At 37.5% G+C, this 13,704-nt stretch overlaps 2 protein-coding genes across 3 annotated transcripts in view; both read right to left on the bottom strand.

Annotated features, from left to right (window-relative positions):
- sorbs1 (sorbin and SH3 domain containing 1) overlaps positions 1 to 2,523 on the bottom strand; it is a 48,864-nt gene extending 46,341 nt beyond the window's left edge. Inside the window, exon 1 of the mRNA XM_030441730.1 lies at positions 732 to 2,523. The gene's annotated coding sequence lies outside the window, so the exon portion shown is untranslated. The remainder of the gene's footprint in view (positions 1 to 731) is intronic.
- Positions 2,524 to 2,670: 147 nt separating this feature from the next.
- pik3ap1 (phosphoinositide-3-kinase adaptor protein 1) overlaps positions 2,671 to 13,704 on the bottom strand; it is a 37,479-nt gene continuing 26,445 nt past the window's right edge. For both annotated transcript variants that reach the window (XM_030441735.1, XM_030441736.1), the window contains exons 6-19: positions 13,559 to 13,703; positions 13,312 to 13,454; positions 13,084 to 13,216; positions 12,186 to 12,382; positions 11,912 to 12,089; positions 11,753 to 11,815; positions 11,416 to 11,670; positions 11,253 to 11,315; positions 9,609 to 9,802; positions 9,437 to 9,509; positions 9,101 to 9,271; positions 7,438 to 7,508; positions 6,448 to 6,545; positions 2,671 to 3,543 (exon numbers count right to left, since the gene is read on the bottom strand). In XM_030441735.1, coding sequence (XP_030297595.1) covers positions 3,426 to 3,543; positions 6,448 to 6,545; positions 7,438 to 7,508; positions 9,101 to 9,271; positions 9,437 to 9,509; positions 9,609 to 9,802; positions 11,253 to 11,315; positions 11,416 to 11,670; positions 11,753 to 11,815; positions 11,912 to 12,089; positions 12,186 to 12,382; positions 13,084 to 13,216; positions 13,312 to 13,454; positions 13,559 to 13,703 — 1,902 coding nt within the window. In that variant the 3' untranslated portion in view covers positions 2,671 to 3,425. The remainder of the gene's footprint in view (positions 3,544 to 6,447; positions 6,546 to 7,437; positions 7,509 to 9,100; positions 9,272 to 9,436; positions 9,510 to 9,608; positions 9,803 to 11,252; positions 11,316 to 11,415; positions 11,671 to 11,752; positions 11,816 to 11,911; positions 12,090 to 12,185; positions 12,383 to 13,083; positions 13,217 to 13,311; positions 13,455 to 13,558; position 13,704) is intronic.

The following is a 13,704-nucleotide window of genomic DNA, read 5'->3' as shown; positions in this document are numbered from 1 at the left end:
TTTTTCACATTGAGAATAATCTAATTAGGAACACCCAAGGCTACAGTCCAACCTGACAACATTGTGAGGAAAATGACAGCGAAATACTATCCAATAAACTATTCCTAACACCTCCATGCCGCATAATATGCATTCCATTAAGTGTATGGTCCTGATGTCACAGCCTTATTGTATGCATGTGGAGTAGCCTGCTCCCTATGACTCACAATGACAACCGCTAATAAGCCTCACTGCTACCTGCCAGCTTACAGAAACAATCACACTGCACAGGAATAATTAGTCTTTTTGAAATTGATTCAAGGGAGTATTTCGCATGGTGTAAAGTCAGCAAAGCCTTTTGGTTCCCACACTTCAGTATGTGGGAAATCTCCTGGGCATTGAGCCTCAGAGTGCGGCACCCATGGCGGGTCGCATTTCCACCGTATGGATCCATCAGTACTGCAGTAAACTGTCCCACAGCCAGAGAGCTTCTCTGCTGAGATGCCAAACCAGAACTGACTGACTCAGAAATATGCTGGATAAAGTCTGATGATACACACTTGATGATTAAATGATGAAGAGGAAAAACGCAAGTGTGACATAAGATTATAACATCAAGCAGTTGTTATGAATCCAATGTAAAAAAGAAAAAGGTAGGCATGTAATACTGCTGATAGTTTAAAAAAGGACCCCCTCCAGAATAAGAGCCCCAGCAGCAGCCACATGCGGCAGTGGTCCAGAAACATGCTTACCTCTGTGTGGTGGTAATCCAGTGTTGTGCTCGCCTCTGCTGCTGCTGCTGCTGCAGACACACTTCACTGAGCTCTGTGCGCCGACGGCTGCTCTCCCCCAGTGTCCTGTCAGCGCTTCACACTCACCGGCCCCACGCTGCGTCAACACCGCCGCACAGCACACACACCGAGCACCGGGGGCCGATCTGCCGTCCCTTCATAATAAAAGCCTCGACTATGTCGCTTCACAATGAAACTGAAATAAAGTTTAAGTTGAAGCCAGGCTTAAGTACTTGACTGAAAGCAGCACACATTATTAGATTTATTTGGGACACTTTGGTGGAGCTGAACAAACTGTGAGGTAAACACAACAGGGATTAGAATTTGGCTAACTGTTAGCACTAGCTACACATCCAATAGCAAAAAAGAAAACTTGACTTTGCCTCTAGCTCTGTTTTGCTCTCCAGCAATTCCTGAGGGAAATATGTGGCTGTTAACATGCTAAATGTTCAACTACGTTCACTACCTAGCTTGCTAACCCTCAGTGGGGTTTAAGCTAATACATTCACTTACAACCATGGACCTATTATTACTACCTATGGCTTAAAAAAATGTAAATGATAAAATAAAAAAAATACAAATACAAACCTGTTTTGGCGGGAAAACTTGGAAAAATGACACTCAAACCCGAACACAAAAAAATTTAAAACATTGACCTGAAGGATGCTGAATGCTCTGTAAAGCTGAGGGGAGGCTAGCTGTAGTGTCTGGTAACAGTTTCTAATTTTGTAGAACAACCCCACAAACAGTCATTTGATTTGTTAAAGCAACATTATGGAACTGTTTTTGAAAATCACAGCTTCAAAATCAAGTTGATTCCAACCTGGGATTTGTGTTTACAACGGTGATGTTGCACTCTAGGTGGCGCCAAATCACATAGAATGACAATTTCTGCATTCTGCTGCTTAAATATAAAATTATTGATTGATTTTTTTAAATTTTTTTTTAAATATTCATGCAAATAGACCTTCTTTTAGGTGTGATCAAAAGGTTAAATCGAATGCATCTGGCAGTTTGGTCCAATAATCCAATAAAAACTAATAATCTGAACAATGTTTGATAGCATTATTGTCAGGATATGTGTACAATGTAAGAACATCAGCTTGACTAGTAGGTCTGTATCAAATGTGTTATAGTTGAGTTCATATTTCTGTTTCTCATGATTAAAATATATCCCCTGATGGATTCATATATTAATGTGTTTTTGAAAAGATAGATCAGAACATCCATAAGTCTCACAACCACTCAGGGTTTTTTTTTTTGCATTTTTTGTTTCATGATGACCATTTAAGAAGCAGGCCACAGTTTCTGAGACACAGCTCACAGGAAACACGCATTTGGGTACCAAAGAATACAAATAATAGATCCTTTAAATTTATGTGCTAATTTCAATTAATCTTTCACCTAAAAACAGTCGATGCATAGAGTCAGCTTGTTCATACAGAAGACAAATAAATAACACCAACACCTACACCTATCTGCATAGGATAATATTTCTATATTTCTATTCTATAATATTATCTATTCATGGTTGTAAATGTGTTTTTTCCACCTAATACTGTGTTTATCAGTGAGGAATTTACTTTGAAATTTTGAACCAGAAATGCCAACTGGCTGCAGTCTTTCACACTTTTTACACGTCTCACCTCCCAGAACTTCCGAGGGCACAGCTGTGGCACTCAGGGCTAATTTATATTCATATCAGTGAAGTCATGTGTAATTTGATTAAACTGTTGCATGCTAAATGAGTTAAGATCCACCTGGAAAAGGTTTTCATGAAGATGGAAAAAACACATTAGTGGAGCCTACCTTTAAACAGATAATATGGAGCACCACCAAGTGACCAAACCTCATATTACAGAAGAAAAACATACATTAAACAAAGACAAATTCAAATGCATAAAGGAACATATATTTATATTTCGTCATAAAATTCAGAAGTTAAAATTCTGACTTCCTAAAAGCCACATTTGAAAGGTTCAATTTATCATACTTGCATACATTTTCAAGTTTAAGATAGATACTAAGAGAATATCACAGCCAAACTCGAAGCCCTTCAACAATATAATGCTGACATCATTGAGGTAAAATAAGTAGAACATAATGTCACAACAACTCACAATTAAGCACAAGCATACTTAACAATAATATACAGAGTATATGTCTCTGGTGAACTGAACAGCTTTGACATCACTGGCTCAGTTGGAGACCCATCAACAAGCATGCTTAAATATTATAATCAAGATTTCAAATAAATCTAATTATTTCCCTCTTTCCGTAATTCAACACATTTGCAGAAACATGTGACAAAAAGAACAACAATACTCTAAATCTATTATATGTTTTGTAAAGGATACTCTACAGTTATCTCAGGAAAATGTTTTTAGAGGTGAAATGTCACGTGAGGTTTTACAGTAGAAACATAAAACAACATACACACTAAATATCACAGACACAGTCACCCACAGACACAAAGATATACGATTAAATATTACTCTAGGACAACTGTTACATATAACTAACAGAAGCAAAAAATTAAAATAAAAAAAAAAACTGTCGATTTATCTTGTTAAATCTTGATGGCTGTTTGCAGAAGACCTCCTCCATCCTACATAACTTGAGAGACTAAACCAAGCAATAGTAGACACGTGTTGATCATCGCAGGCGGCGAGGTACGGGAGGTGCTAAGTCTCTTTGCCTTTGAGTGGGTCTTTGAGGAAGTGCTCGTGTCGGGCAGGATATGTAGCGCTCATTCAGCATCTTCTCAGGCACCCTACGAGAAGCAGACAGCAGCTGTGAGATCTTGGCTCGGATGCAGACACAAATAGCAAATATACAGTAAAGGGTGGTAAACTGTGAATTCCAATTTGTGAAAAAAAAACAAAAAACAAAACAGAAGCGGTAATCACATGTTCTCCAGACTTTGAAACTAGTGCTTAATGTACAATATAAAAAAAAAACTGACACAACATTGAGGGCATACAATTTCAGATATTTATCAAAAGGTATAGCAAGGCTTGTGTACTATATATTAAAAACAACAGCATATAATCTTAATCTAATCTAAGATTTCTAAATAATTTATGGAGGAGACGGGGCTATGTGGGCACAACTGTGATGTGTGTGTCGACTTGCTGTCAGTGATTACTGCTGGTGTATTAATACAGCGAAAAATGAATGCTGAAAGAGATTAATATTCAGAATCCATGTGTATTGGTATTTTGATATTTCTGACACCATTTATTCATCCCAGAAATTCTGGGTAAAAATTGGGTAAACTGAAACTTCACTCAGTCCTTTGCAAGCAAATCATTATTAACTGTATGTAGATTGCCTGTCTATCTGTCTGTACTGCCACACAATGGCAGAGATCAGTTAATCAGTTAATCCATTATGAAAGGGAGAGCACACAGTCTATACAAACAAACTGTGTTCTTTCACTTTCTTATTCATTCGAATAAATGTAGGAGTTTATACTGAAATCAATATAATGAATTAATTTATAGTTCAAATGTTTGACTAGCCAAAAAAGGCAACTTAACAACGAGATGAAACCTCAGGAAATATTATTATTATTATTGTTTTTTACATCATTATTGGATTTGGGTCCCGGCTCATTTAGCTCTGTGTAGTAACAAACTGAATTAAACAATTAATTACAATTCAATTTCAAGATAACAGCTACTGTTGGATAAAAAAAATCTGTCACCAGCTTGCTTTCACTTGTTTGCGTTATTTTTAGATAAGTGCAAGAGTCATAAGAATGAAAAAGGAAGACACACTTTGTCGAGGAAGTTCAAGGTGCTGCAAATGGTGTAAAAGTAAACCTGAGTGCTTTTGTTTTGTGTCTGGTGAGACAATATGACACAATGAAATGCTGTGATGGGATAAAATGTATAAAATGTACAGAATGTAAGAAATGTACAAGAAATATTTACAAATATAAATGTACAATTAGTATTTACAAATGTATAAATAAGCAGAGTGACTGTAGTGCAAGATACAATATACGGTGCGGTGAAATGAGTGTGTAAAACCAATGTGCACAGATAATATGTGTAATGACCAGAGCTTTAGCTGTTATTATTGCCATCACACTGTACAATAATAACAGCTAAAGCTCTGGTCATTACACATATTGTCTGTGCACATTGGTTTTACACACTCATTTCACTACTAATACTAATTGTACATTTACATTTGTAAATATTTCTTGTACATTTCTTACATTCTGTACATTTTTTACATTTTGTACATTATTTTGTATATATTACTTCTTTTTGTTTCTATTGCTATTTAATATGTCTAGGTTGTTCCTCTTATTTCATTGTGATGTTATTGTCTCTGTGTAATGCTGCTGCTACACCGTTATTTCCCAGCTTGGGATCAATAAAGTATATCTATCTATCTATCTATCTATCTATCTATCTATCTATCTATCTATCTAAAAATGTTGTTATAGATCTTTTAATGTCTGTGAATACCTGTTTTTAGGATTTCAGTTGCTTCAAAACAAAATCAATAGGGACTCAATTTTGGCAATAGATGCATAGAAGAACTCGCCATCACACATACACTCTTGGCAAACACCCAACTAGACAGCTCAATTAAGTAATCTAATTCTAATTTTATACAAAATCTGACAGTACTTAAAACTATACTGCGTTACAATTAAAACTCTGTTTACTAAACTTTAAACCTGAAATTGTGAGCTGCTTTGCCGAACTTGAGTGATGATGAACGCATTGGTAGGGTTTTCAATATCACATAATCACAGAATTGTATTATTAGTAATGACAGGTTTAAAGACTTGAAGAAACATTCTGTTGACAAAGAGGTACGATTCTAAATCAACAAACAGGAACCTGAACAAGAAAGACGTAAGATATATATAGTAGCGTACATGTTAATATGATACATGTTCTGAAAAAACTAAGGGTATATCAGATTATACCTGCTATGCTTTAGTACACCCTGCACTGTTCCCCACATGATATTTGAAAGAGTCAAGATCTCTATCACTGAAAACCATCAGACTGCATACCTTCTCAAAGTTACAGGAATTATGTGCCTTTACAGTTCAAGAAGCTTTTTGAGTCACTTTTATCTCAGCTTTCATTTTGAAAGGTTCTCTCACTTGTGTGTGTGTGGTAGATATTTATAAGTTTTCACAGCACGAACACTGGCACATTAAACACTTTCTCATTTTGACTTCCCCCCCCAGATGCACAGCTGTGAATCACTGGTGGGTGAACATTTCCTCTGTACATATTTGTCTGTGTGTCGCTCATCAATGCCTTTAAAATCTTTATCGGTGTCTTTGTTTCCGCCATGAATGTCAAATCTTCACTTCTATTTATAATTGCTTTTAGGTATTAGTGCATTGCAATATATGTTCGCTACATCTAATCGTCATTTATTTGATGGGGATGGTACACGTATGCATTGTTACATCTAAATAAAATGCAAGCAATGCAAACTATGTAATAATTCTAGCTATGGCTAATTTGTAGTCCTTGTCCATGGTAAGGCTTTTTAGGATAATAACTGAGAAAAAAAAGAAAATCTATGCTAGATAAACCAATGTAACTCTGTGTTTATAGATTCTCCTTTGTATCATATTTTTCAGTATTGTTTTGTTCTGCATTGCAACTCAATCACTGTTCTTTGAACTAACCTCTCTGGGACTCGTGGAGGAATCCTGGGGGGAATGAAGGCTGCAGCGTCAGATGGCCGTGGAGGCCGTGGTGGAGGTGGGAGATGTTCTAAAGAGTCCTTCAAAAAAAGAAACAAGAAAAAAACAAACGTAAACTGTGACGATACCTTACACACTTGAAAAAAACAAACATTTTGACAAACCCAACATTCCACTATTATCAGCCTTTACAGCTGAAATAAGTACTAACAGATTTGGGGATCAACAGAATTTTTTTTGTTTTGTTAAAGTTATCTGTCAAGCAGAAATGTGCCAAACACTCCCTAGTTGTGAAGATTGAGGATCTACTGATCTTGTGGTACAGCAACCTGAGTTTTCGACTGTTGGTTGGTTACATGAAAGAGTAATGACAGTTTTACTATTTGTCTTACATTTAGACCAATAATTCATGGATAAAAAAATGCATATCAATTAATGAAGAAAAGAGGTGGTAATTGTAGGCCTATATACCTTCATCAGACACAAGTACCTTATGATTTGTGCATGCATTTCAGAAAGATTGTCAAAATAGAGACCTACACAAAAACCTATCACAGTTCTGATCACACACTGTCAAGTGATTTCTAAGAAACTGTTGAGCAATGTGAGCTGAGCTTGAAAGATTTCACAAGAAAGACAAATGTGGATCTCTCAGCTTGAGTCTTTTAACAAAGTAATTCTAAATGTAGATCTGTGCTTAGAGGTATTTTAGGAGCTGAAGAACTGAAGTAGTCAGACCCTCTGTCTGCGTCTCAGCTTCACATGTATTTATGTTGTGCATGTCAAAGGTTCAGAGGACAGCGTGAGACAGGCTGCACTGCAAGAGTAAGTGTGGGTTCAGTTTGGTGTATAGACACTAATGCAGCAGTAACTGTACAGTAACTCTGATGTGAAAGGAGGTAAGTTGTGTGAAGAATGCTGTTAGCAGGGGCACTGAAAACACAAACGCTCATGCTGTTAATTTGCCCTCACCTCAAAGTCAGGCTCTGTCCCACTGCTGTAGCTAAAGGTGCTATGAGTGCTGAGTCTGTTGCTCTCAGTACCTGATGTCAAGAAAAAAAACATGAGAAGTGGGAAGAAAACATGTGATTTCAAGTTTCTCTGAGGTTAGCTCTTGTGGTGTATGGTGTCGAAAGACCACCTCACCAAATGTGGATAAACATATCTTTGAGGCTCACAACAAAGAAGGTATAATTGTACAAGATATCTGCGTGGACAGGTTTGACATATCAGAGCGAGATCACATAGAGACGCCTGCAGAGAACACACTGTCTGATATTTGTGTGTGTATTTCTGATCATTTTTAAGTTTCAAGCAGGTTTTGTGGATTATAACACATTTATACAAAGTACAAATTAAAGTGACACTTATTTCACAAAAACAATAATGTAGAATTCATAACAATATAAAAATGAAAAACAAAAACATTTGAGTTGTGAAAAACCCTGAAAAAATAATATAACTTAAACACTATAACCATTCAGTCACTGTTAAGGGTTAATGTAGCCTCTGTAGTCAAGGCAGCCAGGTCTTATCTTTAAAGATCAATAACTTGTCAAACTTGTCATTCAACTGAGGAAAATTTCTGTTTTCTTCTAAAACATTTTTTTTTTTGTTTTACCTTAGCTGTAAGAGAGGAATTGCTGTAATGTCAAGGGACATATGAGACAAACCAACTTTTAAATTCTCATATGGGCCAATATAAGTATTTCAGGGACATTTTAAGCTTTCAGACCTTTTTTCTATGTAGGGTCATAGGGCAAACCATGGGAGCAGGTTTTCTCTCTGCAGAGTTGTCAGGAAAATGTGTTATATAATTTTGCCTATGAATAATTGAGAAGCGTTAATCTCTGACAATGTCAAGAATAAACACAAGAGTGAATCTCCTGAAGACTAAATACCCAAAGCTATCCACAGAGATTTGTTTCACTGTTCTTTTTTCCTATTTTAACTTATTTGCATTCAAGGGGGTGTGTTAACTGATTGAAATACATTATAGAAAGAAGGCACTTTAATAGGGCTTATTACCAGCCACGACAGCGTTGGTAGACACTGTTCTGAGTGTTTTGCCATGTGTTTTTACATTTGTCCGTCTGTGGATGGATTTGTATCCGCACAATGGTGTCAAAATTGTGCAAGACACGGTAGTAAAGATAAAAAGGCACACACCCACTTTATGCCCTGAAAACGTGTTTCCCATCAATGAAAGCCTTCAGTGTCGTACTTTGCTCTCCTTTCAATTAAATATATTCTAGCTACCAGCTTTTACGCTAAGCTCTTTTGGAGCCATTTTCAGTAAACAGTCACTTCTCTGGCAGGTCGTCACACCTAAACCACACCTGTAGTTTCTGTTGGTGCTGACTTGTTGAACCGCTGTGTGTGAGGCCACGGGTGACTTAGCTTGAAGCTTAGCATCACATTGCGGGGGATTCTGCGAAACCAGCTTCCTCACAAATTAATCACACAGCAACAAACCCTCACAAGAGTTCGGAGTCTACATAACCTCCGATGTGCATTAACTTGACGAGGAAGGCTGACAGCTGAGAACTTTCCTGTTTAGTTACAGATCTAGCCCGTGAGCCACAGTGCTGACAAAACTGATAAACATACTAAATTATAAACCATTATGACTCACTGGATGTGCTGGACGTGCTACCTGTCTTCCAGGTGCCTCTCTGAATAGTCTGAGTCGGTGGAGGGGGAGGTGGAGCCACTGCTCTCGGTGTGGACTCATACACAGAACACTCTAATGTCACGGTGGATCCCCAGTATAAGTTCCTCTGCATCGGAGCACTTATCTCATAATCTAGGCGGGAAGAGACAACATCAAATATAAGCATTTGGAAAACAACAGGATGTTATTTTAGAACTGAAAGGAAACGTCATTCAGACAAATATTAAAGCTGTACTACAGCCATTTGGGTTTGAGGAATAAAACAACAACAAATATTCAAATAATAAATTATTCTACCAAGCTCTTTCCCTGTCTTCTCTCTCTCTTTGTGACGTCTGGTGATGCTGTCTCGTAATCGCTTCAGATTTTCCTAAAGAGGAAAGAAATATCAAACACAATGTATGTTAGATCAATTTCTGGATCACTAATCAGCACCTGATAGGCCAAACAGTTTGTGTGGTTGATCAACCTGCTGATAGCGTATGGAGTTGGCCCTCCGCTCATGGTCAAACTGCCAGGCTTTGAACTCTTGGACAGCCTCATCCACTGTAATTTCCCCTACTTTCACCCTCTCCTGCAGCGATATTAGCTGCCTCTGTCCAGGGGTCTTCATCCCAGCATAGGGGTCATAAACAGGAGAGGGGGGGTCTCCCACAGGCCGAGCTGTATAGGTAAAAAAAAAAAAAAAAAAAAAAGGTTGTCATTCAATGTAAACAAGAGCAAGCAAACATCATGATATTTTAACTTCATAGAAATTCATTCCCAGGGTAAAAACTAAGTAAAGCAGTAATAACAATTTAAAAGTACAGATGTGTTTAATGTGGAGTTAGAACTAAGCTCATTGGTTGAGCTCAACTTTCATTGGGTCAAAGAGGCACTGATGTTTGGAGCCCAGTATTTAAAAATCTTTATCTTGAGTGCATCTGAACATAGGTTAACAAATAAAATTAAAACAAATTAAAATGGCAAATAAGGAACTTTGTTTAAAACCTAAAATAATGTACAGTATAAACACCAATTATCTCTGCTTCAGGGTTTCTCTCCCTCAGGTTTACATGACTACAGCATTCATGATACTAAAAGACTGGCAGGCTCTCTGACTAGCTTATCAAAATAACTGCAGCAGACACGCGGGTGTTGTTGTTTGATCTACGAACCACAGCCAGACTGCGTATCTGACCAGAGTTATTCCCCTGACTGAATGGGTTCACATTTGTGGTCATAACTTGGTCTAAAACCTCTCTTACAATAGCAAGCAAATGAAAATGTCAAATGTTGTTTCTTTTAATACACTGAATTAAAGATAAACATGCATGTTGAGCTGTTTGTCTGTCAGCTCATCATCAGACAAAAGAACAGTATGGTGTTTCAATGCTAATTTAAAAGATAGTTTACAGGATTAAAACACTAAAATGTAAAAAAAATAATAATAATAATTTTACTGCCCTAACACACAAACAAGCTGTAACCATTATGACACAAAGAGAACTGGTCACTTACCATAAAAATGGTAATGTTCATGTATTGGTGATGTTAGGTCTGTTCCATTAACCTTTTGAGTATTTCACAAATTATCCAAACCACAGACTCTATCAAGTTGTGCCTGTCATACTGTACGTACCACTGACATTTCAACAATACGTGGCATATCACAATCACATTATATGTATATGAGCTTACTTTTATTGTCAAGAGGTGGAGTGGATTGTGGTGGAGTGACATATATACGGAGACAAGAAGGCTGCCATGCTAATGACTGCAAGACTGCTTTTCAACATTTGTAAGTATGACAAAAGTGGATTTTTAAGGATACGTCACAGCAATTTCCAGCTACGTTTGTTGCGACAAAACCAGGTATTTTAAGGCAAAATAAATTTTGCTAACCCTAACCAATTGTTTTGGGGTTTAAACGTGACTAAATCATAAGCATTACAAACAAAAAAAATGTTTCAAATATATCCATGCTTTCTAGAAATGCACATTTGTTCTGGCAATTGGATTGGAACACAACCAATGAGATTATTAAAAGTTTTGTAATGGATTTACAAAATTGAAATGTAAATGATAACAAAACAACATTTTCAGATTTTCAATCATTCAAGGAGCTCTTTACCTGCAGGTTGGTATGCCATGTCTGTCATTGTACTTCCACTCGACGTACCTTTATCTGAAAATACTGTCAAAAATATGTGTGCATTTATAATTTGTCTGGCGAGCACTTTTATGAAATCTGATGTGTATAAGATGATTTTGCGGAAAAAAGTATCAATCAATACCTCTAGAGATGTAGGTCATAGGCTTTTCAGGCTCAGCCTCTGCCTCCGGTCTGGGGATCGGGGCTGGAGGACGGTTCATGATTACTGGGTTATAGGTACTGTTTGCATCCACAGTATCATAGATATCCTCTGGGCAGAGGTTGTATGGATCCTCCTCTTCTTCAATCTGATCCAAGTCATTATGATCGTCTTTTTCTGGTTCCTCATTTTTAAAGTACTCTTTGTTGTCCTGGTTTGAGCTGGCATGTGGTTTTGCTGAAGGACACGACACAACCAAACAAAATTATACATACTGTTTTATTTAAAGTCTGTACTTAAAAGGTTGTCAAATATTTACCTTGGAAGAACTTCCTTAGCATGGCTTCCTCTGGGTTCTCATCTACTGCACTCATCACCTCATCTTGGGGGGGGGGGGAAATCAACAGCAACAGGTTAAACACCAGTTTTGTACCGCCATCATTCTCAAGATCATTAATTCAATCATAATAAATCTTACATAGGTCCTCTGCACACTCAGGGTCAATCCCCAGCATCGACTCATATATGTCCTCTGAGCAACCTGAGTACTTCATCATGATATCTTGAGAGGTAGTTGACATCAACTCATACACCTCAGCAGTCTCCTCTGGGTTGATGGTGTCTTCAATGTGACACTTGAGCAGGTCTGCTGTCTCCTAGATTTGTTTCAACACAACAAACAGGTGGACAGTGACTACAAAGAAAGAACAACCTAGGAGTAAATAAGAAAAAGCTTTAATCACTGGACTTACAACAAATTCATCCATAAACTGCCTGAGATCAGAGAAGCCACTCTTCTCTGCTAAGGTGTTTGGGTAGTCCCCGTTCTTGTTCATCACGCTGTAAGCCTGCAGTGCCCCGGGACACTGAAGGAGAATGGTGGTCAGCTTCTTCAATCCATACTTAGCAGCAAAGTGGAGCAGCGTGGGAAGCTCCTCAGTACGCTGATCTGAAGCACAAAAAGCAATAAGATACAATATTATGTATGACTGAAACTGTGGTTTCACCAAATTAGATTGAACAGGCATGGCAGAGATAAAACAAATATGATTTTAAATGCTTCCAGTTATGTTCACATAATCATTTGTGGCAATAGATCACAAGTTCTTTACTCAAGTAGAAGTACAGATGTTATGAACTGATACTTTGAAATCAGTCCTGTGATGTTGGGAAGGCTGCATACAATGTCGCAAAATAATCGCCAGTTCCCCTCAATGCAAAGGTGTTACTTCCCACCTTTGCTTGTGATACATCTGAAACAACTGAATACATGGGTAATGTCTACCAAATAAATAAGGGATGTTCTTAAGTTTAAATACAGTTTAATCTTACACGTCTCCACTGGTCTAAAAGCAAGAAAACCCCCCAAAACAGTCAAAGAATGAGCCCAATTTCAACTATGAAGGTTAATCATCATAAAAAAATACTGTATATATGACATCTAGGATGCAATAGTTAGTAGTGTTGTTAACATTAGGTATGAATGTTGATTGTTTATAAAGCAACATTTGACTAGGAAGACAAGGTATTTCAGTGCAAATTATGTCAATATATAATTTGAATGTGTTCAGTTTGACTGACTGGTATTTCTGGTGCTGACTAGTGAAAGTAACAATGTTTAATCGAACAGTTGACTACATCTATACTCACATGACGCCATATTGTCTTCTTCAATCTGTCTTACTCCAAACAGCTGAAGACTAGTTGCAGGCATCCTGGATTTTAGGGAGTCAGTTAACATGATGTCCAGTGATTCCGTTGTATTGGATGTCAAGTGAAAGGCCTGAAAGTAGAAAAAATCACTTGCATAACCCAGAGAGCTTCTAAAATTATCCAAACACTTTACAACACTTTCTACAATGTGACATAATATCTTACCTGGCAGATGAAGTTAACAGGATCAGTTGCATTTTCAAGACAACGACTAACTTCCCCCATGTTGGTATAATATGTAACAGGCCTCAAGCTGACACAGGATTGGTCAGTGTACATGGTGAGTGATGCCAGTCCAGCAGGCATATCTAGAAGAAAAGAAAATGCAGATATTTCAGATTGAACTTTTCAAGATCTTGCCATCAACACTGTAAATACAGATAAAGGTGACTTTTTTCTGGGAGATACTTGCCAGGTGCAGTAACACTTATGGTGTATTCATTCTCCAGAGTGCCCGGTACCCTTTTTGCAGCTACATTTTCAGATGAAAACTCCACCTCTGGTACCGACTGATCATCTACTTTATGAGTGAGAATGATGAAAAGAGTCTCCGACTCC

This window comes from Sparus aurata, chromosome 15, assembly GCF_900880675.1.
Source record: "Sparus aurata chromosome 15, fSpaAur1.1, whole genome shotgun sequence".
Taxonomy (NCBI): domain Eukaryota; kingdom Metazoa; phylum Chordata; class Actinopteri; order Spariformes; family Sparidae; genus Sparus; species Sparus aurata.
Note: the sequence above shows the minus strand (reverse complement) of the source record. Positions and strands in the feature narration are given on the sequence as shown.